The sequence below is a fragment of the Talpa occidentalis genome, unplaced genomic scaffold, assembly GCF_014898055.3.
Source record: "Talpa occidentalis isolate TD23 unplaced genomic scaffold, MPIMG_talOcc4v2.1 talOcc4.9, whole genome shotgun sequence".
Lineage (NCBI taxonomy): Eukaryota > Metazoa > Chordata > Mammalia > Eulipotyphla > Talpidae > Talpa > Talpa occidentalis.
The window spans coordinates 99,664,675-99,690,662 of record NW_023605305.1 but is presented as its reverse complement, the minus strand read 5'-3'; the positions used below and the strand labels follow the sequence as shown (position 1 = coordinate 99,690,662).

The following is a 25,988-nucleotide window of genomic DNA, read 5'->3' as shown; positions in this document are numbered from 1 at the left end:
TGGGGGGAGGAGGGAGTAGGATCAAAAAAAGGGGGGGTGGGAATTTTATGGGGACTATAACTAAGATGAAAATGCACACATTGTGCAAAAATGAAAAATGATGTAAAAAATATATAAAATTAAAAAATATATATATAAAGATTAAAAAAAAAGAATTGGAGCCACCCCGGTGGCACAAAGGGTTGAGACAGCACTGTGAAGCTGTCCGCAGCCACTGCACCATGAGTTCGACCCCTGGCCAGTGAGCTGACCCACATGGCACAGCAGACCTCTGCTGTCTCACCCCTTGGTCCCCCAAGCAGTGTATTTCAGTATATCTGCCTGTTCTCCTCTCCGTTCTGTCTCTGGTGCATTCTCTCACCCCCTGCATCTCTGGCCTGCACCCCAGCTCTTGTATGCATAATAGATGAATAAATATTTTTTTTAAATAAATCATCTTATAAAGTTATTTATATAAATCTGTGACTTCATGCATGAGTTAATAAAGTTGACAAATGACATTACAAAAGTGGTGCTTCAAAATTCATTTGCTTCCAAAAATTGGTATTGAACACCTAGAATGCAACAAGCCTGTACACACTGACATAAATTCCTTCTGAAGTTTAAAAAGTATAAGAGGAATTTAAAAGCAAAGAAACTACAAGAGGCACATCTTAAGGATACTGTTAGAGATCCTTACACATGAAATAAGGATATGAACTCAGGTGGTTTGTGTGTTGGGACTGGGAATGCTACTGCAGATGAAACCAGAGTCAGACTAAATAAAATGCCAGGGATGACATGAGCTTTAGACTCAAATGAGCTTCCATGGGCTTGAGCTGCGTAAAGGTGACTACAGGTCAGAGCAGTCAGGGAATCCCTAAGCACTTTCTCTTATTATGGCACAGGAATAGGAAAAGTCAGACCTGGACCCAGAGAAAGTCCTCCTGTGCACACTTCAGGATTTCTACACCATCATCAGCTTTCCTAAACCCTAATGCTAAATAGCCCCTGCTCCAATTTTAGTTTTCCTCTCTGCTGCAACCTTTCAACCTCCTGACCCCCAATTATTGAATAAGCTACTAATTATTGAAAAGTACCTCTTTGCCTAGCATATTAGGTATTTTATATGCCTGCCTCTTTTTCTTTTTTTAAAGATTTATTTATTTATGCACATAAGAACCGGGGCACAGGCCAGAGGTGGAGGGGGTGGCAATAAGAAGATTCACCAGAGACAGAGTGGGGAACAGAGCAGGCAGATCAACAGACATATACTGCTGAGGGGAGCAGTGGGAGAGGCAGGAGAGGTCTGCTGCGCCATGTGGGTATCTCCCTGGCCAGGGATCGAATGTGTGCTGCAGCGGTTGCGGATTGCTTCATAAGTTAAGTCTTAACCTCCTGCACCCCAGGGAGGCCCCTGCCTGACTCTCTATGTTTTAATCTTTATAGTGGCTGGATGAAAGTGAGGCCATCTTCATTCAATAGGCTACAAAACTGATGACAAAAATAGCTAATTAATAGCTTTTTTGAGGTTGGTTAGCTTGTGTGAGTCAGGAATGTGACCCAAATCAGTGTCAACCAAAGCCACCAAAGAATCCCCTCAAATAATGTTAACTCAGTATCATTTCAGTGTAACTTTGATAAGAAAAAAAATAACTCATCTCAGGTTGGACAAAATGACACTATTTGAGTAAACTGGGGTTAGAGAGCATGCCCAGAGTCTGAGGACCCCAGTCAGGCTCTTTCTTGGTTCTTGTCTCTGGCAAGGAAAGAATTCAATATCGAAACCAAAGTTACAGAAAACCAAGAGATTTATTGAGAACTAGGAAGAACATGAAAGCACTCTGAACAAAGGGGTCCCGAATGGGTAGCCACTGAGGGGGTATGAAGCAGGTGCTTATGGTGAGCAAAGTGTGAGGGTTTGGCCTGTGCTGTGCCTCTTTCTGATTGGCAAGGGTCTCTTAGGCTACCAAGGGGCCACTGAGTTTGTGAGCTTCTCCTATTTTGCCCACATTACCTTGCCTACCCTTCTCAAACGTACTAGCCTTGGTCTGTTGCTTGAGCCCTGTGTTATTATTGTGCTACTGAGTAGGAATTTTGAATATGCCATTTTTTAATTGAGTTGAAGGGGGACTACCTTCTTGGTCTGTGCCTGCTTCCCAGTGAGGCTAATAAATGACTTGGGGCACCCTGTTCCTAACTGCCTGCCTATATCCATTTCCTACCTTCTTCCCTTCATCCCCCGCTTCAGAGTTGTAACCCCAACTGCCATTAGGGGAAGTGGGCGATGACCGATCTGGCTACTTCCTGCTGAGAGGGGGCGAAGGATGTGCAGTCAGGGATAACACCCAGAAGGGGGTCTATCCAAGGTGCCCTGGTAGAAATCAGTGGGGACGGTCAAAGGTGGGTCCATCTGGACCACCACCTGGAGCTTGACCAAGTTTGCAGCCTGGAAGAAACAAATTTGAAGATAAGATTTAAGCGACATGGACCAAAAATGAGAAGCGGCAGGATAGCTAGTAATGGTCCCAAGAGCGGGAGGAACCAAGCAGTGAAGGGAATGCACCCCTTCATCTGGTCCCAGAGTTGGGTGGCAGATGTTTCCTTAAGGTTGTGGAGCCATGAAGCCTTGTCATACAGGGTGAGGATGTCCTCTTTCACTGGTGAGCTGGAGTTGAAGGCACAATAAGATTTATTAACAACAACAAAGACCCCGCCTTGCTCTGCAAAATTATGGGGCAGTGGGAGAGGTGCATTCAAACAGTGTGACACAAAAAGAGTGGCTATAACGAGAAGAAACACATGGGGCGGGTCTGGACTGGCCTCGCCAGATGTCTACAGAACAGGAATCTCAAATCCTCAAGAGTCTCACAGCTGTACTGAGAAGGAGGGGCTGTAGCTGGCTGTGAAGCAGGCACAAGTTTCCAGGCCTTTACACCCAAGTGATGAATCCTGGACTCTTGGCCTTCCCACTTTACAGTGGCAAGGGTGGCAAGGATGACTGGGTGAGGTCTGGACCAGGACATCCTGCCCAGGAGTGGGGTGGGGTAGTCAGGCATGACCACAAAGGATCGGGAGAGGAGGTGGGAGTCCCAGGAGCTGCTTAGGGGCTCAGTAAAATGATGGAGTAGAGATCCCAGACACACCCTGTACTGCGCAGTGGCAGTTTCAGAGAACAGACCACAGTGGGAGATAAGAACAGAGTAGGTGGCCCCAGTGTCTAATAATAATTGATATCCAATCCCCTCAACCCCCGAAAGAACCCAAGGTTCCTAAATGGCAATTGTGGCTGTTCCAACAGGAATGAGGCAAGCCCTCAATCCCTCTGGACCAACTGGGAGGCCTGAACTGATCCCTGAGGCCTTCATCTCAGGGGTACCCTGGTTTCCAGTGGCTGCCCTTGTAGTCTGGGCCCAGTTTATTATGAAGACAATCCTTTTAAAGTGATCTTGTTTGCCACAACCAAAATAGGCAGCTGTTGGGGGTTCTTTTCTGGGGAGCAGAAGTGGAAAGCCCGCAAAGTGGCCCCTAGGGCAGTAACCTTACTTTCTCATCTCTTGCTGGGGAGCCGCCTCCTGATCGCTACTGTGATAGACAGAATTGGCCACCTTTATGAGCTTCTCCAGCGTGGGGTCTGGGTCCAAAGCTGGTCTTCGTAACTTCCTCCTAGTGTTGGGGGCAGACTGAGAGATGAATTTAGCTTTTAGAATTAGTTCCCGGATATCACTTTCTATGTTGGACTAAAGCCTCTCTCAGGTATTCCAGGGACAAAGATGGATTTGAACTGGGTCCCTGAACTACAGCAGACAGCTTGGAATAATTTATTGGTTTGGACCAGGTAGCCCATAACCCTTCAGTAATGCAGATATTTGTCTGGGTTTTGCGAAATCTTCCCCAAAGTTTCCCTAATTTTCTTGAGGTCTTTCAGGGGAAAGGGGACATGGTGGGTCCCCAGCTACCATTTGGCGTCTTCTGGAAAGCACAGAGATTAGCACCTGGAGGGTTTTACAGGGGCCCAGGGTAGAGAGGATGGAAGGTGAGGAGGGATAAAGGGCTTGAGGGGGCCCCTTAGGAGGCACTTTGAGGTAGGCTTTGGATGCTCTTCAGAATCTGAGCAATCGGGTTGTTGTTTTCCCTTGCAGGGACAGGAGACCGTGGTCAAAAGGGTCACGTCTATTTTACATGAATGACATAAATCCTGATTTTCATGTAAGGCAAAGAACACCTGGACATATGGGACTCTGACTTGTCATGAAAACACTTTAACTGAAGACAGTATTGTAACTGATAAACCCCTCTGGGGGCCAGCACTCCCCACCTCCAGCTTATTGGATGGCCAGGCAGGTGTGCAAAAGAAGATCAGGCATTTCTGAGAGACTGAAGATGGAGCAAAACAGTCTCAGTTTTTAAGGACACATTTCAGGGGTGAGTAAGCAGTAGAGAGTTTATTAGTCATGTGGAAGAGAATGACAGGAGGAGCATCCTTTCTCTGTCATCTCTGACCTAACCAAAACTTTCTGGGTTGGAGACCTGTGAGAGGTAGACAAACTGCAAATGGTCCAGTAGGCTCATCACCCTTACCTACGCCACCGGCGTCGCCCCCTTGTTCTGTCCCTGCTCCTCTCCACGTGCATGCACATGTACGCGGGTACCTCGATCTGGGGACGGGTCTCGGAAGCCTGATGATCTGCCCAGATATAGTAAAAGGAGAACTGCTTCCTGGCTTCTAGGAAAATGTTTACAGTCAGTGAATGGAGGATCAGGGACGTCAAAGAGGGAACTGTGGGGCCACGCCAGGTAGGATGGACAATTTGCGAGGACGGAATTTGGGGAGTTTTAGAATGTGTATATGGGAGAATATCTTCGATTAATATGTACCATGCCGTGCTCTGGGGAGTATGGGTGGAAATCAGAACTCGGGCCAAATTTAAAAGCCACCGACTATTAAAGCGAAACCATGCACAAGAGTCTACCCGACGAGTGTAAGGGTCTGGGGGGGCAGTGCAATTAAGGATGTGATTTAGGAGGCGCAGCCAAATGGGGGAACAGCGAGGATCAGATACATCATGGAGGGATACCCCTAGTCCCCACCTAGGTCCTTTACAGAAAGGACACTCGTATGAGGGGTGCTGGGGAAAGAGCCGGGACAGAAAGAAAAGGAGGTCTGGGCCTAAAAAACGTTCTCCAAGGCGACGAGCGAAGGTGGCTGTAGCGGGACACAGGGACCTGTGACTAAGATGGACAGTCATAGTGGAAAGAGAAAGTGGTTCGAGAGAGCACCATGTACCCGCCTCAAAAGAGATGGGGGATTCTCCCCTCTCTATATCACGTAAAGTGTCCCCTGCGACTTTAGGCTTACAGTCACCCTAGTGGTTTTTAACTGGCCAACACAGTCCTGGTAATTTTGGGGGAGCCTTTTCAGCAGCTCAAAGACTATAGAAATGAAAGCAAAGGACAACACACTCACCCTTCAGCATTTTCAGAGTTCCACAGAACTCACCCAACAGCTTCTGGGTTCCCAGAAAGCTCACCAGAGTAGTGCAGTAAGAAGAGCTGCCAGCACTTAAAAAAGCCTGAGAGGAGAGAAAGGTGAAGCCAGGTGAGGTTTTTAGAGGAGAGTTCAAAGGAAGGAGACTCTGTTCTCTACCATGTTGGGCTATAGGTGGTACATGAACTCCTCAAGAAGTCTTCAGCAGCTCCCTAGGGTAGCCTAGGCCAGTTGCGTCATGTGCTTCAAGGATCACGCAAGGTCCTCCAGAGAACAGAGGGAGAAAATGTAGGGTTAAAAGAGAGAGATTTGACTGATAGCAGTGAATCAGAATCACAGCCCTGATGGATCAGGTTTAGGGAGAAGGCCTGGGGTCTGAGGAAACAATTCAACCTCAAGAACAGTTCTGAAAAGCAAGAGATTTACTGACAGGTAGGAAGATGGGCAGGAAAGCTCTCTGAACAGAGAAGGGTCCTAGGTGGGTAGCTGCTGAGGGGGCAAGAAGCAGGTGCTTATATGGGTATAGTGGGCAAGAAGTGGGGGATTGGTCATGGGATGTTTCTGAGTTATGTCTCTTGCTGATGTCATGGGCCCATGTGCGGTCTCTTAAGCTACAAAGTCTACTGAGTTTGCCCACATTACTTGGCCTATCCTTCTGAAACTAGCCTTGGTATGTTGCCTGAGCATTGTGTTACTATGTGAGTGTTCTAAATATTCCGTTTTTAATAGACTTGTTGGGAGTGGGCACCTTCTTGGTCTGTGACTGTTTCTCAATCAGGCTGATGAATGCATTTGGGGGACCCTGCTCCTGACTGCCTGCCTATATCCATTTCCTAACCTCCACTTTCATGAGGATCTCATTTTGTGATACATCATTTTGCTTAAAATTGCATTTTCCAAAAACCTACTGAAGACATTAAGTGAGGACTTACTGTGTGTGGTCTTTCATATCACACTATATCCCAGAATGTACCCCAGTGAAGACAGGCAGCCAGATTTTGAGTTATCCACAGAGTACAGTGCCTTACAAACCTTAGAAAGAAAAAAAAAAACTAGTTAATTTGAATTCAGTGTTGTACAAGATGAATTAGGAAGATTCACTTCCCAAATTATGGTTAAAACAATTGTTAACAGATTGTTGAAAAAGTGTGCACGCCAAGAGTTCCTGTTTCATCTCTTATTTTCCTGGTAACCAAGTACTCAAGCACTAATGGTAACATTAATGGTTTTGATGACTGAATTTTAATTGTACTTTGATTTTGTGGAATGCATATTTTATTCTTATGATGCTTAATTTTTAATATTTTATGTTCTGCACATCACTTGAGGTGTTAAGGATTTTAACTGCTTTTAAATGACAGCATCTAAGTTATCTTTAATTTCTTTATGATGTACACTAGTTGGCTACATAATAGCCTAACTGGCATAGACAATGCTCATGGCTGATTAGAACTCCCTGATGAGCAATTGCATTGAGATTATAATGGGGAGCTCTGAACATCCCTGGGTCACACATTTCCTCTCTGCCAGGCCCATTAACCTGCTCAAATCTGTATTTCAAAAGAAACATCATTCTCTCATGTAATCCTCATGATCTTGCTCCTGAATTCTAGAAGCCAACATTCTGATTGCTCAACTAGGACTTCTCGGAAGGTCCAGACTGTGTCTTTTCCCATCACCAACGCACTTCTGACACCAGAGGGTCAGCTGGATCATGTAACCCAAATGGCAGGGTTACTGGCCCCACAGCTTATTACCTTTTCTAAGCTCTTTCCCATTCCAGGCCACACTCAGAACTGCCATATTTTCGTTAGTTGCTATGTGAAACAAAGCACTATTCATAGGTGTGGAATGTGTTTCCCCAGAAAACAAAGTGATCTAAAGGTACTGGCTTCCTTCTTTGTGGTAAGGATACAAGATGCAATCATCTGTCTTTTATTTTGGGTCTGGTGTCTAGACTGAAAACTGTACTAATGCCCCACACCCATGAATCTCACAGAGTTTATTTCCCATCATCTGAAAGTGTCTTGCGAGGTCTCCAGTGTGTTAGCCACGTCCTGTTTATCTTGCCCGATCAGGACAAAGTCTTTGATATGATGGATCCAGTGTTTATCTGCAAAGAGAACAAATGGTCCACATCTTCAGATGATGCCAGAAAGCAGAAGAGTTAACACAGCACTGACACACATTGAGAGCTTGCCTACTCCTCGTGAACACCAACTGTTTCTCATCCTTTCTCAAATGGGCTAGAGAAGAATGCACTGGACAAGTCCATGACCACTACCACTTGATTGAGTGCCAGTTGCCTACAGTTTCCTCCAAGATCAGTGGAGATGTGGTGGATTAAATGGAAATAGGGTTAAAAAGACCACCATTCCTGCATTCTTGAGATCCTAACGGGTGGCATCAAATGTTCTCCATCTCTCTTCCCCAAATACAAGATTGTTTTAGATGTACTATGTTAGTGGGAGAAGGGAGAGCTTCATAAATTTCCAATTACATTCCCCCAGTACTCCACCTGCCAAGGGGGAAATAATGACAAGATGTATTCATTGGAGCTAGGGGATCCTCTGTGAACCAGATTTTGGCCTGGACTCATTTATTACCTAATCTCCATCTGTCCCTATTGTCACATGGGCCATTAAGATCCTATTTCAAGTACCTAAGTATCAGTGTCCACTTAGATTCTTTGTCCTGTAGTTCTGAAAATATCTGGTTCATCTCTTTTCCCAACTATCTAGTTCTCTGAGTAAAAATACATAGATCCTTTTGGCGAATGACTAAGGAATTCATGACAATATATACTTTCCCTCTGGGATCTGCCCCCTCTTCTGGTTTGATGACATTCCAAAGGATTGAAACTTTTTATTAGGGCATCCATTCTCAGTTCTACATTCTTGTCTTCTTGTCATTTTCTGTATTTGGTAGATACATTAGTTACCCATCTCTTTTGCCCCTAGGGGAAGCTATATTCTCTAAATCATCTCACGTCTTCTGCTGGTCAAGTCCCCTTGCTGTCACTCAGGCCTTCTGCATTATGATAACTGAAGACCCTCCTGCCCCCACCCCCTCAGGCTTCTAATGGTTAAACATAGGTACATGACTAGAATATTAAATCCCACATCCTCAGAGATAGTGCCTTCCCCTCAGCAGTCAGCAGACACTCTCATCCTGTTTGTTTGAGCATCCTTGATAAAGACCTTTAAAATCCAACACACAGCCGTCCCTCGACTCCTGCTGATATGTGTTGGCTGTATCTTGTAGCTTTGGGGGTTATGATCTCTTGCTTTCCTTATCAGCCTCTTCATATCCAGAGCAACTTAGCCATAGTTATTGGCCTGGTAAGCAGGAAAAGTGGGTGCAAATCATGAGGGAGCCTCTGTTGCACTAGAGAAGAGGCTTCTCACTCTCTGAGTACTTTATACACAGTACATTTACTATGTGCTTTCTTTGTCACACACATCAATCAGGCAAATATCTGTAAGAGATATATGCCATTAGCTGTGTACAATGCAAGAAAATGATTTCCTTGGACATGCTCAAAAAAATATAATCGACAGCCACATTTAATCATGTCATAATTTGACCTGCTATTTTACCTCTGAAATTTCTAAAAGATGAAATTTCCTCACCTTATAAACTAGTTATAATAGGGGTTTTGCTCACTATTTCTCCCCACTCACATCCCACACACACACTCTCACTCACTCTGAGTCTCAACTTCACCCACCCCTGATCTTATCAGGAGCCTCTTTAGATCCTGTCCTGCTGGCTGCCTTCACAACACTGATACTGTCCATCACCCCTTCTTGTCTGAACTTTCTTTTTAATACTTAAAGAGCTCTTGCTTTCTTCTTCATTAAGTGCTTCATTGCAAAGTCTGAAAACCAGCTACCAGCGCTTACCAGGTTTCTGTACTTGAACTTCCTGTCTTACCAGTTATCCCTCCCAAGGATGGTCTCCTCCATTACCAGCCCCCCACCCCGTGTCTTTTCAAGACACCCCAGATCTCCTTCCTGGAGTCCTTTATTCCTAACTTGAGCATAAATAGATGGTGGCCCATTATCTCCCTCAACCCCAGCATTTCCAACACCAAAATCATGGTCTGCTGTTGCTCCATACCAGTCCCTGCTTTTGTATCCTCTGATGTGATATTGGCATCTCTACCCACCCAGCTCCCAAGCTTGACATCTCTGAGTCACCCTCAACTCCTCCCACTTCCACACCCCCGCATCCAGATGTCTGATTAATTCTGTTGGTTCCACATTCGAAATACCTCTCACATCCAAACTCTCCTTCCCCCACCCCCACCCCCACACTTCCACTGCTGGATTTCAGCTGCTTTATCATTCACCTTGACTGGTGCAGGAGCCTTTCCATTAAGCTTCCTAAAAAAAATTTTTTTCACACCCCCTTCTTCATTCAGCTCTGTCATTGGAGGAACACGCCTAAAGTCTGAGTTTTCATCTCTTTGCACAAGCTTCCCATAGCCTGCCCTCGCCAACCTTTCAAGACTCACAGTCCTACATGTACCATACAAGGCTGTTTTGTTTGGTCCTGGCTAAAACTTGTCTTCTCTGCTATGGGCTGAACTGTGTCACCCCTCCGCACCCCTATTCTTAGGCTGAACCCCTTTTCTCCAGTAGGTGGTATTTGGAGGTGGGACCTATGGGAAGCAGTTAGATTTAGATGAGGGCTGCAGGCTCTCAGCCCAGCCTGGCCATGGCAACTTCTGATCTTAGACTTCCAGCCTCCATGAGAAAACATACATCTATTGTCTAAACCTCTGGGCCGATGGTACTGTCATGGCAGCCCCAGCTGACTAAGACACCTCCTGTCCTAATGCTCACTTTTTCAAGCTAAGTTCTTGGTTTATGTGAACTCCCATCACACTAGACCAGTTCCAGCTTCTCATCCCAATGTTTTTTCCTACTTTAATATTATTTCTGTTCTTTACATTACAGTATCCCCAGTGCCTCTTACTCCCCATCAGCCTAGTTCAACTTCTATTCACCTTTTATGTATTGGTTGGTGTTCTCTACTGCAAATAAAGTGAGTGTGGCAGATTTAGACAAAGTGAGGTGGAAAACTGGGTGACAAGCAAAGTTCAGGGAGTGAACAGGACTGAGGAACCTGTACAGCCAGATCACAGTCACCATCAGAACACAGGAAGAGTGTGGTCAAGACCTGACGCTGAGTCCAGGGACTGTGGACCCCACAGCTGCCGCTGCCTCTCCAGGCCTCCACCAGCAAGTCCACTTTATCTGTTTGTGTCACTTGCTGGCACATCTGATCAGTTAAGCAGGGATCATGTGCCAGCCGCCTGCTTGCCAGGTGCTGAGGAAAGTGATATATACAACTCTCATGCAGACTTCGGTGGTGAGGCAGAGGACACCCTTCTCACAAAGCAAGCACACCGTGTGGGATTTCCTACTCACAAGAGATGGGTCCTCTTGTTCTTTGCTTTTGTGACTGAGATGAAGGTTCATGGATTTTTTGTAGGCCTTTTTATATTTTTAATTGAAATTAAGTTACTGGGCCTCCCTCATGGCACAGGCAGTTGAGCACTGCACTGTGAAGCTGTCCACAGCCTCTGCAGCACCAGTTTGATGCCCGCTGGCATCGGAGTGACCCACATGGCACAGCAGACCTCTTCTGTCTAGCCCGCTGCTCCCCGCAGCAGTATATTTCATCAGTCTGCCTGTTCTGCTCCCTGCTCTGTCTCTGGTGAATCCTCTCACCCTCCCACACATCTGGCCTGTACCCGGTTTCTTGTATAAATAAATAAATCTTTTTTTTTAAAAAAAGAAATTAATCTACTCATCATCAGTGGCACACTGAAGGTATAGTTGATACCAAAGCATATTTGATACCATAGCAAGCCATTTTTTAATTTCCTTTATATGGAAAACTTCTTAACAGTTATGTGGTAACAGTAATACTCATTATTTGATTCATTTTTGGTTTTAAAGTAAACAAAATATATTTTGATTATAAAGACTTAGAAATTCTGTGTTTTGATGTATGAACTAAAATTGTACTCACCCAACAAAAATATGTGCCTTGCATTTATATTATTTCAATGTAATGAAAGATCTCATTATTTCATTAAATTTCAGTCTCAGTAATCACATAGCTTATCAGAACTGAGATAACTCAAGTTCTCTTCCTCTTTACAATTGCATGCTCTCGTGTTTTTTCACCTCTCAAATCTGTTTAAATGTACCACAAGGGGCCTCGCAGGTGGGCGCAAAGGCTTTTAAGCTCCGCACTATGAAGTAATCTGCAGCCTCTGCAGCATGAGTTCGATCCCCGCCAGGGAGCTACCCACATGGTGCGGCAGGCCTTTCCTGTCTCACCCACTGCTCCCCTTGGCAGTGTTTTTCAGTCAGTCTGCCTATTCTGTTCCCCACATCTGTGGCCTGTTCCCTAGCTCTTGTATGCATAAATAAATAAATCTTAAAAAAATATAAATGTAACACAATTGAGGTCACAGACACTCTAACCAAAACTTGAATGATTCCCAGCCTCTACAGACTTATTCTCCTATGATTAGCTGAATTGCCTAGCTGAATCCACATGCTGGAAGATGAAATTGGATTCCTTTGTGTAATATTTATTAGAGATTATGTAACCAAAATGTGCTAATTTGAAACTTACATGGCTATTAACTCTCAGTAGCAATTATTTCAACTGAAACCAAGGTTCCATTTAACATGACATCATAACCTTGCAAACTGGGTGGCATAAAACGACAATTTACTAGATTCACTGATTCTGTAGGTCAAACATTTAGGAAAAAAAAAAAAAACATTCTGCACTTTCTTGTCTCTGCTCCGTAATTGTTTCTCATCTGAAATGGGAAGGGTGAAAGGCTGACCAAGGGTTTCCTGCTATCTGGGACCTGGAATCATGGAAGGGTTGTTCATGCACATGCCTGCCATCTGGGCTGGGAGGATATGAAGACGGGGCTACCTACAACTGATCTTTCATTATGTCTTGACTTCTTCACGGCATGGTGACTCCAGGTTTCCTACAAGACTCCCAAGCCATGTTCCAGTGTAGTAGGCAGAAGTTAGCCAGCTCTTATGAGTTCTGCTGCATTTTGTTGGTTACAAGCAAGTGACAAGCCTTCCCAGATCTGATGGAAATGTTATTTGCCTCTTAATGAGTGATAAGAAAGCAAGAGGTTAGGGAGAGCTGCAGCCATATTTAAAGGATATACTCTGCCATGTCCAGTGAGAGACGGGGGGCAGGAGGGTGAATAACTAACTTTGTTTATAACTGCCAGAGCATGACAATCATAAAAGCAGGCATCTTGTAGGTTTTATTATTGCACCACCTTTATTGCCTGGGCCTGGACTGACTGCTGCTGCTGCCCCAAACAGTTTATCATTGTCTGTGTTCTGACTGGGAAAACCTTGGTAATGAGCACTTAAAAAGGGCAAAGGTTTGCCATGTTGTTTTATTATTATTATTTGTGTACCTCTGCCTCCAAAAGATTATAAATTCACTGAGGTTTGAGGTCATTTTTTTACAGCTACCACAATGGCAGCCATTTCATGAATATAAAACAGACTTTGAAAAATAGGTTGATTGGTTCAAACAACCAGAACCATGTCTCAAGTGCTTATTATTTATAACTAGGAGGTTTAAACAGACTCCTTGCCCCTACCCCTTAATAAATAATCACAAAAGTATAGTGATGCCTAAAATGGTACTCAGAGCTCTGCCTAAGGGGCCACCACGCTGAGAGGAAATCAAGACTTAGGAATAGGCAGGCTCTGCATACACAAAGCACTGGATGATGAATTGCTCTGACTTGTTTAAATAAGTCTACTTCATTCAATAAATCAAGCATTTGCATGTTCTATGGCAATTAGAGCCAAGAGAGGTACTGGGGGTTACACTCAGACATTTATATGAGGTCCCAATAAGCCCTCTCACTTCACAGTTTCATAATTGTGGAAATGATGCCTGAGGAGCTCTGTGCACATCCTGAGGGCAGGGAATCCCCGCTGCACATGCAAGGAATCTTCCTCACCTGCAACTGCCTGAGGATATACAGGCAGCAGAACTGGATTCTCAAAGATGCTGGCTGGAGGGGTCCCTGTCCCTAACTGAGCCTCTGGCGGTTTTATATCCTCCAGCAGCCAATTTGAGAATATTCCTTAAACCCTCTAAAAAGCCCTAAAAGATAAAATCCCTTTGACTTTGATTTCCTCTAAAAAGAATACACTGTTATTTGTGAACAACTAGGTAATGCTCTTTTAATGTGTGCCAGCACTGTATCAGTACTTTAAGTAGATGATCTTGTTCAACCCACATTCATATGCCACTGGCACTATTCTAATTCCCAAATTAGAGATGAGAAAACTGAGGCTCTGAGAAATTTAATAAGCAGCCCAGGGTCACAACTGGTATGGGCCGGAGCTGGGACTGGAGCTTAGAATTCCTCCCACGTGTACTCTCCAAAACACTCTCTGCAGGCAGCAAACTGAGCGCCACCGGGTGCTGACGATGCAGAATTCCAGGTGCCTTAGCCCTGCCCCATTGTTCTGAGTGGCTGTCATCTCTCTAGTTCCCTGTGAGCACAGTCTGGACTTGCATCATGCATGCCCTTCGCTGCTGACAGGCCATGGCACAGGGCAAATTTCGAGCCCTACTGACTGCTCAGGAGGCTGAGCCAGAAATCACAGTGCACTCACCAAAGAAGAACTGCTAGAGAAAAACTACTTCACAGAAATCAGGAGTAGTTCTTGTACTTAAGTATTCTTAATGGCCCTAATGTGCTCATATATTCGTTGCTTTCAAGTTAAACTTACAGTGACACCACTGAGTTAAGGGGGGGGCATGTTTACCCAAGAGTCACAGGGTCTTTTAACCCATTCTTCAATTGATTTTCTTTATTCCGTAAAGTTTTCCTACGGGGTATACTTTTTATTTTCTGAAGCACTTCAGTGTTAAGATGGTCACTTTGGGGTTATTTAAAAATACAATTAAAATTGGAAAAATTCAATAGTAAACCTAAAGAGTCCTAAAAGGCACCACTTTAGGATAAACCTCATTTCCACTTTGACAAATCTGTCTCAGGTTCTCTTCATCATTGCTTGCCAAGACTACTAATAAAATTGCTGACAGCCCTCTTGCCAATTTTGCAATCCATTTATTCTTCCTGTTGCTCAGATAACTGTCTAAGGGGAGACCAAAACTAGAAGGACTGGCTTCACAGGTGTGTAACCTGTGCTTAGGGAGGCCCCACACTTGGTGTAATGCTCCGCTGTCCCATCTAGAGACATGATGGTTTACTTTTACTGAGATAATATTGGCTTACGTCACTGTTGGTATTTTGGAAGTATAGGATCCCCCCTCAAGTATCACCACAGAAGTTTACTTGCCAGCAAATCACCAATGGTTCCCCCCAAACCCCTACTATCACCCACTGTTCTTCCTTCTCTGTTCTCATCCATTCCCCACCTCTCCCCTCTCTGGATGTTTCAGTTCTACAGTCAACTTTCAAGGGTTGTTTTTTTAAGCTTGTCTTTTTCTCTCTCTTTTTAAAGATTTATTTATTTATGCATATGAGAGCTGGGATACAGGCCAGAGGTGGGGGAGGTGAGAGGATTCGCCAGAGCAGAGTGGGGAAGAGAACAGGCAGATCTACTGAAATACACTGCTGATGGGAATAGTCGAGACAGGAGAGGTCTGCTGCACCATGTGGGTATCTCCCTGGCAGGCCAGATAGCTTCAGAGTGCTGTATTTAACTCCTTGCACCACCAGGGAGGCCCAGCTTGTCTTTTTCAGACCCTTAGTTTACCTAATGGTTTTTGAACAAGGGGCCTCTCATTTTTATTTTACACTGTCCCGGTAAATGCTTTGGAAGCTCCTTTGTGACTTTCCTAAGAATTCCTAGACTATGATTTAGAAACATCTGGATTTTCTGGAAATTGCTCTTTTATAAGTCTATATAATTTTATGGTCACAAAGTGCCTTATATGCATAATTACTGACATTTGCAAACATCTTTTTCATATATGGTACCCTCAATAAATTCAGGGATTAGAATTTAGGTATTTCTTCTCACTGGATTCATTATTAAACCAACTACAAGGAGTCAGAGAGTCAGGATGGCAGAGTATGTGGCTCTCCGGGGCGGGGGAAATTGGAAGCAGTTGTGCATGGCTCCAGCCTAGACTCTGGAAGAGAAAGAGAAGACGAGGCTGAAGGAAAGGTCTTGTAACAGAAGGGCCTTGTACATCATGATTAAACGTTGCAACACTATTCTGAATTCAATAGGAAGGTAGCTATTTAACCACTTGCCCTCCCTTGAGCTTTCCATGCTCTTCCTTGTACTTTCCATGTTCTTCCTTGCACCCTTAGGTTGTGAACTAATGGTACACAGCTAATCCAGTGCATCTAGCACACTGAACATACTAATTTGCCAAGTTTTTAGAACCGGAGATCCTCATGTCAGAACACTGTGCACTTATTAGTGACAGGGTAGCCCTAAATTTATATGCCCCAGTGACAGCAACTGGAGCTGAGCACAGCTCCTCACTCTACAAGGCACATCTTCTTTTCTGTTGGCCTTAGTATCTCTCATTCCTTAGACAGGGAATACAAGACTGGGGCCACACACCCCACTTTTAGTGTTGGCCTCTTCTCTATTAGTCAACTTGGTGTGGGTACACTGCCTGACCTTTCCTTTAAGTAAATGAGCTTCTACCCCTCGTTCTGGCTTAAATTCTCTTCCATCCCTCTTTCTCCTCCTGTCTCTTTATATTTCAATCTTATTTAAAAAAAAAAAAAACAGAAATGTTTTTCTGATCCATCCCCCATGTCAAGATAGTTGTGTCAATTTTTCTTAAGAGAAGGGAAGGACCGTATATATTTCTTTCTACTCAGGATCTGGAAAGAACCATTGATTAATATGACTTCTGTTTCCTGTGATTTGTGCTTCAATTATTCTTATTCCTGATTTGCAATGGTAGTAATATTTTTACATGGCTCTCTTCTCTTAGACTGAGAATTCCTTAGGGTCAACAGTGAAAAATTTCCCTCTTGTGGCATTCCTAAGCCAAGCACATTGTCTAGGACACAATAAGGGCATGATCAATATTCACTAAAAATTCATAAGGCAATGAATGTATTCTATTTGCTTCTCTTTCCTTCTCATGAAAACTTGTCTTGTTTTTAAACTTTTAATCTGTTTTTTTTTCCCCCCCACCCGGCGCATGGGGTATGTTTTTAATGGTGTTCTAGGAAATCTCTTTTCTTGTCTGCCCAGAAATATAGAGCCCACCTTCCCTTCTCTGCCATATCTGCTATGTGGAATAATACCAGATACCAGCTCCTGCCTGTCTATAAGCCTACTCCTGCCACTGCTCCCTAAGCTATGTCCTCTTGCCCTCCAAGTTCAAAGACCCAGCAAAGCAGAAGTGTTCAAGGAGCATACCTGTGAAATAATCTCTCCCATCATTCATGTTCCCTTGAGGTTTATCCCCTGAGTAAGATCAAGTGTCCATGCTTCCTGATTCCATGTTGGAAGTGGTGTAGAGATGTGGTGAGAACCACGGGCTCCTGCTTTCCCTCTTCTTTCACTGCACCCCACACTGCTCCACCTACCTCGTACATCATACTCTAGCATCTCAAGCACCTATGATATCTGCCTACCCCTCTCCTTCATGTTTGACCACATTCTTTCACACAGCTTTCAAGGCCAGACTGGTATTCCTAACACAATTCTTCACACATATAGAAAAGCCAGCCAACTCATTCTGCCAAGCACATGCTTTACGCCACATCTCTTGGTGCCTTTCCTCATTTCTTTTTTTTTTTGAAGATTTATTTTTATTTATTGATGCAGTGTAGAACTGGGGTGCAGGCCAGAGGTGCAGGGGGTGAGAGGATTCACTAGAGACAGAGTGGGGAGCAGAACAGGCAGCTCTACTGAAATACACTGCTGAGGGTACAAGTGGGTGAGGCAAGAGAGGTCTGCTGTGCCATCTGGGTTAGCTCCCTGGCTGGGTTTCAAACTCAGGCCCTAACAGCAATAGCCCTGAGACTTAGCCCTGAGACCACCAGGGAGGCCCTGTCTTTCCTCATTCCACTTCATGCTTTCAAAATGCACCCCCACCTCTGACCAGCCCCTAGCTGCTCCTTTACAAGGAAAGGTGTCCCCAAGACAGATAATACATTTCTGCTATTTGAATGGTCAGTGTGTCTTTGAAGTATTTTCTGTTTTCAAAGCCAGGTGGGAATCTTTCCCTGTTGGGAGTCACTGTCCACCAACTGCCTGAGCCAGAATTACCAAGCGGTTACAGCACCAGCTTTAGCTACATGAACTCACTCCTCATTTTGATCCTTCAGTGTCATTATTGTATCCGGGTCTGGGTCTCCAAACAGCTCAATGTCTCAGTCCTATCTCATCAATTCTGAAGTCACCCAAACAAAAACAAAACATTTTCAAAGCAAGTCTATGTTATATTTCGGTTGGTTGCTGGGTAGCAAAACCTGATCTGCTCTGAATTAATGTGGTGAATTAATGTGAAGGTACTTCCAAAGTCTTATTTATTCTCCTTTCTGTGAATTTCCATATATTTTAATGTTGAAATGTGAATGTTTCATTGCGGGAAGCAGCATCTTACTCCACCAGTGTGTCATGTAACCAGCAGTACATGTATCACATTACATTTCTAAAATCTGAAAAAACTCTGAATTTGAATACGTCTCAACTCAAAGAGTTCCAAATCAAATACATTCTCAACTAAAAGATAAGGGATTGTGGGACTGTAGCCAGGCAACATCAATATCTTCCACATTTGACCAACTGAAAATCTAAGGCTCAGAGAGGATAAATCACTCACTGATGCCACATCCCTAAGTACTGGAGAGTAACAACTGGAACTTGGGCCTTCATTCCACAGGGGACATGAACCATGCACCAAGGCCACTGAATATGGATGCCTCTTAAAGGATGAAAACAGGAGAGAAAGTAGAGATTCTATTACCATAGCCTGCCAAATGCATTAATTTTTCAGAAATCAATAGAATCCTGGAAAACATTCAACTTCTTAGAGGTCATTTCTGAAACATAAAAGGTATTACACACTTAAAAAATTGCCGAAGTGAAAAAAGTTAAAATTCACATTAGCTTATACATTGTGGAATTCGCTGCAAATGTTGCATATTTTGTTTTAATTATATTTACCAGTGTGTTATAGTTACAAGTCCATTTCTCAAATGCAGTATGCTGTTCCTTCATTCACATAGTTCCTATATCCCCAAGTCTTTGCTTCCTATATTCCCATGTCTGTACTGGGGGGGAGGTGTAAAGTATGGAATAAGACAAAAATCAAACACCATCACCGGCCAACCCCCCCCCCACTTCTACCCTTCACCCCCGACCTTGAGGACTTCCAGTCTAGTGTCTTAAATTTAGTATCTTAACTGTTAATGCCATAAGGCTACCATGGAGTTCCATATTTCTATTAAAAAAACAGGTGAAACATTTTGATTCTCAGTGTATGTGTAACGTTAACTGTCCCTCCAGGTGGGAATACAGATTTCCTCTCTAGGAAGTAGCTTCTGTTGACTAAGACCTAAGACAAGCTCTGCTTTGCACCATACTTTCCAGCCCCACTAATCTCCAGTTCAAGCTCCTTCAAACGAATCACACACACACACACACACACACACGCGCACACACACAGAGTTAACCGATAAGTCTTCAATTCACCTCTTTAAATGTTTATCCAATGTTTCCAATGCAGCCATCACTCCAGTCAGGCCTGGTGATCTAACACCTGGAGCCATTTCAAACAAAGGGATATTTAAAACTCAAATATCCACCTCTCATTTCTTCACATTTCTTTAATTACTTTCCATTTTCCTTTTAATAAAATCCAAACTCCTTCACTGGATGTACAAGGTCTTTGGTAACCTGCCCCTTCTGACCTAATTTTCTGTCCCTTTGCTCTCTGCATGTACCTCCAGTGCTCATCCCTGCTCCTACCCACAGAACCTTCAGTCTGATACATTGAGTTATTTTTAGTTCCTCCAGTTTCTCCTTTCTGCATACTCTCACCTCTGCTTGGAGAACTCCTGGAGCTCCACTCCCACCCAGGCTAAGCTAAAGACTTCTCTATGCATAATGCAGAGTTCCTGCCCAGAGCACAGATTTTGTACCCAACTTGCTTAAGTTTGGAGCCCGACTTCAACAGTCAGTCACAAATCCATGGGCAAGTTCCTTAGCCTTTCTATGTCTTAGTTTCCTCCACTGTTAGGTGTCAATGCCATGGATTATCTGGATTTCCTGACCGACATACAGACTAGCACAGTCCTCCATGCATAAATGAGCATCCAGTAAATCTTAATCTTTCTTATGTCTGTCCCCAACACCATGCTATTGCCACTGGGTGACAGAGGAAAGGAATTCCCAACACTTATAATCTGGTAAAAGAGAAAACAACAGGGGCCTCCCTATTGGCGCAAGGGGTTAAGCACAGCACTGTGAAGCTATCTGCAGCCTCTGCAGCCCAAGTTCGATTCCTGGCCGGCCAGGGAGATTCCCACATAGCGCAGCAGCAAACCTCTCCTGTCTCGCCCCTTGCTCCCCTCAGCAGTGTATTTCGGTCAGACTGCCTGTTCTGCTCCCCACTCTGTCTCTGGTGAATCCTCTCACCCCCCCACCTCTGGCCTGCATCCCAGTTCTTACATGCATAAATAAATAAATCTTTTTTAAAAAGAGAGAGTAAACAGATTGTTTGTTTCAATACAAAAAAATGGTATCTTTTCCTAACAGTTACGAACAAAATGCTGGAAAGTAAAATGAAAATAAGCTCATTTCTCCAGCTGGGATGGAGGCTGAGCTTATGATCTGAGGCTCACAGAGGCACCAAGGAGAGAGGCATTTTTGACATCTAACAATTCATGTGCCCCAAACCCAGAGCATTTGGGGTAAGGCATAGAAGCTGATGGATGTGGGAGAGATCAGCAATGGGGTTTCATATTTTCCATTTTCTTTCTTTATAAGGAGGAGTGAAGTGAGTGTAGGAAATTGTGGGGGCACAATGAGAATGTATCTTGGCAGCTTTTAGTTGAATGAAAATTCATATATACCCACAATGACTATGAAACTGTGTGTGTGTGCATATATGCCTTGTGATACACATCTTTTTCTTGTAGTGATATTGCATTTACCTTTTTAAGGTATGGTATGAGTCTTTTCCTATTATCATGTAAATTAAGGTAATATCTCAAGATCTGGAATTCAAATATTATTATTGAATTTTTTTCTGATTCTATGACATCTAGCTACATTATATACAGTATGTATCACACCAAGATAATGCACATGGATAATCACATTATTAATTATAGTTTCTTAACTGAACAAAGTCTGAGAAATATGAAAAAATAAATTCTAAAAGTCTGAGGATTAATCAGTTATTTGAGATATATTTTCACTGTTTTACTGCATGTTTCTTGTCACTGACATTAATTTTTTCAATGGCTATGTTAATAGCTTTGCCTATTAATTACTAAATTTATCTTGCAGTCTAGTGTACTTTTTTGGTAGTACTTAAAATCTCCAGGTTAGTTTTTTACATATTAATTTTAATTTGCTGTTTGCTAGTCAGTGAATTTTAAATCTCAGTGATGAGAGGACTTTAAAATCCTAGGAATCAAGTACCTTTTTCTGGCATATAACTCCTCATGTGTCATGCAGTTTTCTCTTCCTTGTGTCACAATCAGGAATAAAACAACAAAATCTCTTCATCTAAGTATGATCTTATTTTTTCATCTGGTACATGGAAAATGAATGTTAGATGATAAATAGGTGTCATTCTCAATCTTGTAGGTGACAGAAGATGTCAAGTAGAAGTGCTGTTTGTTCTTTTAGTTGATAGACGAAGTACCACAGGTACAATATATTTATCAGGGGGTCACAGCGCAGAGAAATGGTCTGCATGCAAAATCAGCCCGGGCTGTACTTCAGGGATAAGGTACATGTGTCCTTGATGAAGGGGCTGTTATTTACCAGCAGACCATCAATTGGCCATTGTGCAGGGGACAGCTGAGTCACTGAGCATATTCCAATCCTAACTGCACGCACCAGCTGGTCCTCAACACTGAGGTTGTTATTATTTACATCACATTTGTTCAGTCCTCAGTTTGCCCATTCAAGATCAGCTACATGATAAATTCAGTGTCTGTGGTTATGTAATCTTTTGTTAGTACCCATTAAATATATTGTAAAGAAAGTGAAAGTTACTCTTGAATTTTCAAGTCCAGTATATGTTTAAGAACCTATATTCCCATGTCCACAAGTCTGGCAACTAAATTTATTTCTTCCAGCAAATGTGTAGTTATAATTCAAATCCAGCTCTTTTAAAATTTTAGATTTGTTTCATTCACAAAGCAAAAAAAAATTTTTTTCATGTCGCCGGGTGAGAATGAAATTTATATTCCTTCTATGATCATTACATTAAATGTTACAAACTGTTATCATCATCTTCACTTTACAGATTAACGTAACTAAGACTATGAAAAGTAAATAGTCTTAAGCCACAGATTACTGACATATTAACACAGATTACTAACCAGAGTACTAACCTCCTATAATTGAGCTTTTCCTCCTGGTTTGCACTGAAAATATGGAATTGTCCAAGGATCTAAAGAAATCAATAAAAAACAATTGACTAACTTGATGAGGTAAAACAGCTGTTATGCTAATCAGAATCTGAAAAAATAGACCGAATATGATAGCTTAATGCTGAAATTTAAATTAGTATCATTTTACATTATGCTCTATATGAATAACAATATATTGATAAATATAAAAGTATAAAGAGGTAAAGACAAGTATTTTTCAATGACTCAAGTATCCTAAAAAATGGTTTTAGGTTCAGTATTCAATTCCAACCAATATAATATTTAAATAGGGATAAATGATGAATTTGTGTAACCTTGTTTGAATATAAACTGATATATTATTCATTACCCTAAAATAGGGATGTTCTTGTCTACTTTGGCATTGTCCAATAGAAATACAAAATGAACTGCATGTATAATTTTTAATTTTCTAACAGTTCTTAGGTTTTAAAGTTAATTTTTAAAATATATTTTATTTAACCAACTCTAAGATGATACCATGCCAATGTGTGTCAATATAAAAATTATTCAGTATCTGGGGAGGAAATCTGTAAAGTTTTCAAAATCCAGTATATGGTTGACATTTTGTAATATATCTGAATTCAGATACTGAATTTTTATTGGGAATATTGATCTGTATTTAGACTTCATAGAATTTGCTATGTAAAACGTAGCTGCATATACCCAGATTTTCCCCAAATATATTCAGGAGTTTTCTAATAATCAAATTATCAGTTTCATAATTTAAATAGACTAAAATTAAACAAAATTGGAAATTCTGATCCTTGGTCCACTACCCACATTCCAAGTGCTCAACAGTTAACTAGTTAGTGACTGCCACATTGGACAACACAGCTGTCGGATTTTTCATCTATTATTTGGTACCTCATATTAGGCTAAACCATAAGGAAAGGGTCATCATCTCCATTTTCCGCTCCTCAAACTCCTGACAACCATTCTACTTTCTGCACCTATGAGTTTAACTAAAAAGAGTCCACATATAAGGGAGATCCATGCAGTATCTGCCTTTCTGTGTCTGGCTTTTATCATTTAGCATAATGTCCACCAGGTTCATCTGTGTTGTTGCAAATGGCAGGATTTTTTTTAAGGATTTATTTTATTTATTTATACATACAAGAGCTGGGGAGTAGGCCATAGGTGCAGGGGTGGGTGGGTAAGAGGATTCACCAGAAACAGAGTGGGGAGTAGAACAGGCAAATCCACTAAAATACACTGCTGAGGGGAGCAGTGGGCGAGGGAGGAGAGGTCTGCTGCACCGTGTGGGTAGCTTCCTGGCCAGGGATGGAACTCATGCTGCAATGGCTGCTTCATAGTGCTGAGACTTAACCCCTTGCACCACCAGGGAGGCCCTCAATTTTCTCTTTTTTAAAGACTGAATAATATTCCTGCCTGTGTGTGAGACAGTGAGCATGAATTTAACATAGTAAATGACTAGTTAACATTACAATATTTATATTTGAAATTTGTTAACAGGGCAGGTACAGTCTTAAAATGTACTCAATATACACACAATGGTAACTGTGAAATAATGAATGCCAACTAATTGGTCATAGTGATTAATTCACATTGTTTATGTATATAAAACCATCAAGTTGTACATCGAAGGACATATAATTTTTATTTGCCCACTATACCTCAATCGAGCTGAAGGGAAAAAGAGAGTTGAGTGAATACCAGTCAGAAAAGACGACTTTGAATACCTTATCTCTGTAAAAAGAGAATAAGAATTTCTGATTTCTGAAGCTATATTTAATGCCAGAAGCAAATATAAAGACCTCAGTATTTTATTATATGCCCCTAAGAGATATAAGACAAGCTACACAAGTACAATAGTACCACCAGCCTCATGAAGAAAACGGCAGCATTTGGGGGTCTAGGAAGTGGGAGTACTGGAGGACAGCAAAGGTGAGCACCCTTAGGTTAGAAACTCTGAGAAGGAAACTGGCCACAAGATAATACAAACTCTGATGAGAACACAGGAAACAGATGTGCTTGCCTCTCATTTCAGGCTTGAAGCTGGGCAACCTGACTCCACTGCACCCTTGGGGTGAGAAGGGTGTGCAGCAGAGGAGAGTGGAACAGAGGACGCTATCAGCCAGGGAGGGCAGACCACCCCCCTGGGGTAGGATGATATTGTGCTGGATATTCTGAGGGTCTCTGCAGCCCATGAGCTTGGATGGATCGAGGGAACACAGGTTCGCAGGCATTAGCAGAGGTTACCAACGATCTCCCATCTTGCCCCATGGGGGCAGCACTCAGCTGTGTGGGCCAATGGAGACTGAGGAAACACTCAGTGCGGGCAGCACTGTGACCTTTTGGGGGTTGGCCACTGAGGTCTCTCAGGCCTTAAACCAGACCCCTATGTCCTTTTGCCAGAAAGTTAGATATGAGAAGTAAATGTTTATTCAACATTCTCCCTCTTCCATTCTTTTCCTTTTCAGTGCAGGATGGATGTGCGTGATGAAATTCAGATTAGCTATGGAAAAGAGTAGTTACATGTTTTATGGCATCTAGACTACAGTATATAAAATTTATGACTTCACTATACCACCATTTATTGCATCTCCCATCACAGCTCTGAAAGGTCTGAATTATGTAAACACAAATCTTGACTATGGCCTTTCCTCCATCCCATTATCTGCCATCACAAGTCTGCTCCATACCCTGCACCCTAAAGATACCTTTACACTGCTGTTTGGCAAATTTATTAACATAGGTAAGTATGGATGCAGTAAGACCAGGACACTGCATAACTGGAGTATTAAGTGAATCCCCCAATTTTGTTGAATATCTTTGTGCCAAATCTATTTATAAATATTGAACAGATTTCGAGATCAGTGCCATCAAGTTCGACCCTACATGCTATCTGGTTATTAGCTATATGGAACTAAAGGGAAACTGGGAGAAAGAGAAGTAATGTGAGAGATGGCAGCATAAACATTCAGAATGGTCTTGACAGGATGGAATGTCATTTTGAAAACAATTACAAAATTTTCATTTTTTTAAACAATTCCAGGAATCTAAGATAAGGGGAACTTGCCAGGGAATCAGTCCTTGTGGGGAAGTCTTGGAGGATTTAGTAGATCATGTACAATAAGACAAATAAAGCTATATGGTTAAAATAAACCTATTGCTCTTTTAGATTATATTAAGCAAAATAGTCGAAACCTGAAAATCAGCTTAAAGACAAGTCAATCCCATCTTGATTATGACGTATCAACCCATGAGTAAGACTAAATAAAGTGTGGTCAGAGGACAGGTGCACCGTTGAGCTTAATTTGGGGATCTACATTTTGGGGGACCACAGTAGATCACAAGTACTTCCCCATCACAGTCCTGAAAGGTCTGAATTGTGTTTAGGCTGTGGAGGGGGATCTGGCCACTCAAGGGTTTCTATAGGGATGGGCAGAACTGAGGTCAATTAGTCCATAGGAAAGAGGAAGCAAAAGCTAAAGAGTACATGATAATCTCCTGCAAACTACCCATTAGTGGATGTCTTTAGGCGTAGAACTTAAAAGGGCGGGGTAGGGGTATGGCATGAACCAAGAATACAAGAGAAGGAACTAATTTCTCTACATTTGTGGCCATGACACCCCTAGAAAACTAATGATTCCACATGTCAGGCACTGCCCTCAACATCAGGGCCCTGGTTCTGTATGGTCTCTAGCCTGGCCCTGACTTAACCCCTGCAGTTACTGAGGAGCCAGTAGGGGCCAAGCTCTGTGCTATGTCCAGAACATGCTTTATTATGCCATTTAATCCTTTTAGTGCTCTGTATTTCATACATCAGGAGACCAAAGCTTAGGTAGGATGAATGACTTGTCTAATTGAAGGGACAGAGAT

The 25,988-nt window shown here is 42.7% G+C and overlaps 2 protein-coding genes across 12 annotated transcripts in view; one reads left to right on the top strand and one right to left on the bottom strand.

Annotated features, from left to right (window-relative positions):
* The window catches only part of PLPPR5 (phospholipid phosphatase related 5), a 110,032-nt gene that overhangs the window by 50,266 nt on the left and 33,778 nt on the right, over window positions 1-25,988 (top strand). The window lies entirely within an intron of this gene.
* Window positions 1,743-25,988, bottom strand: part of LOC119235894 (uncharacterized) — a 71,817-nt gene continuing 47,571 nt past the window's right edge. For 3 of the 11 annotated variants that reach the window (XM_054691852.1, XM_054691851.1, XM_054691850.1), the window contains 7 exons: window positions 22,086-22,144; window positions 7,465-7,580; window positions 6,400-6,499; window positions 5,447-5,552; window positions 4,561-4,705; window positions 3,526-3,645; window positions 1,743-2,647 (listed from right to left, as the gene is read on the bottom strand). In XM_054691852.1, the coding sequence (XP_054547827.1) occupies window positions 2,377-2,647; window positions 3,526-3,645; window positions 4,561-4,705; window positions 5,447-5,456 (546 nt within the window). In that variant the 5' untranslated portion in view covers window positions 5,457-5,552; window positions 6,400-6,499; window positions 7,465-7,580; window positions 22,086-22,144 and the 3' untranslated portion in view covers window positions 1,743-2,376. The other 8 variants (XR_005122935.2, XR_005122934.2, XR_005122936.2 and 5 more) reach the window with 6 other exon arrangements.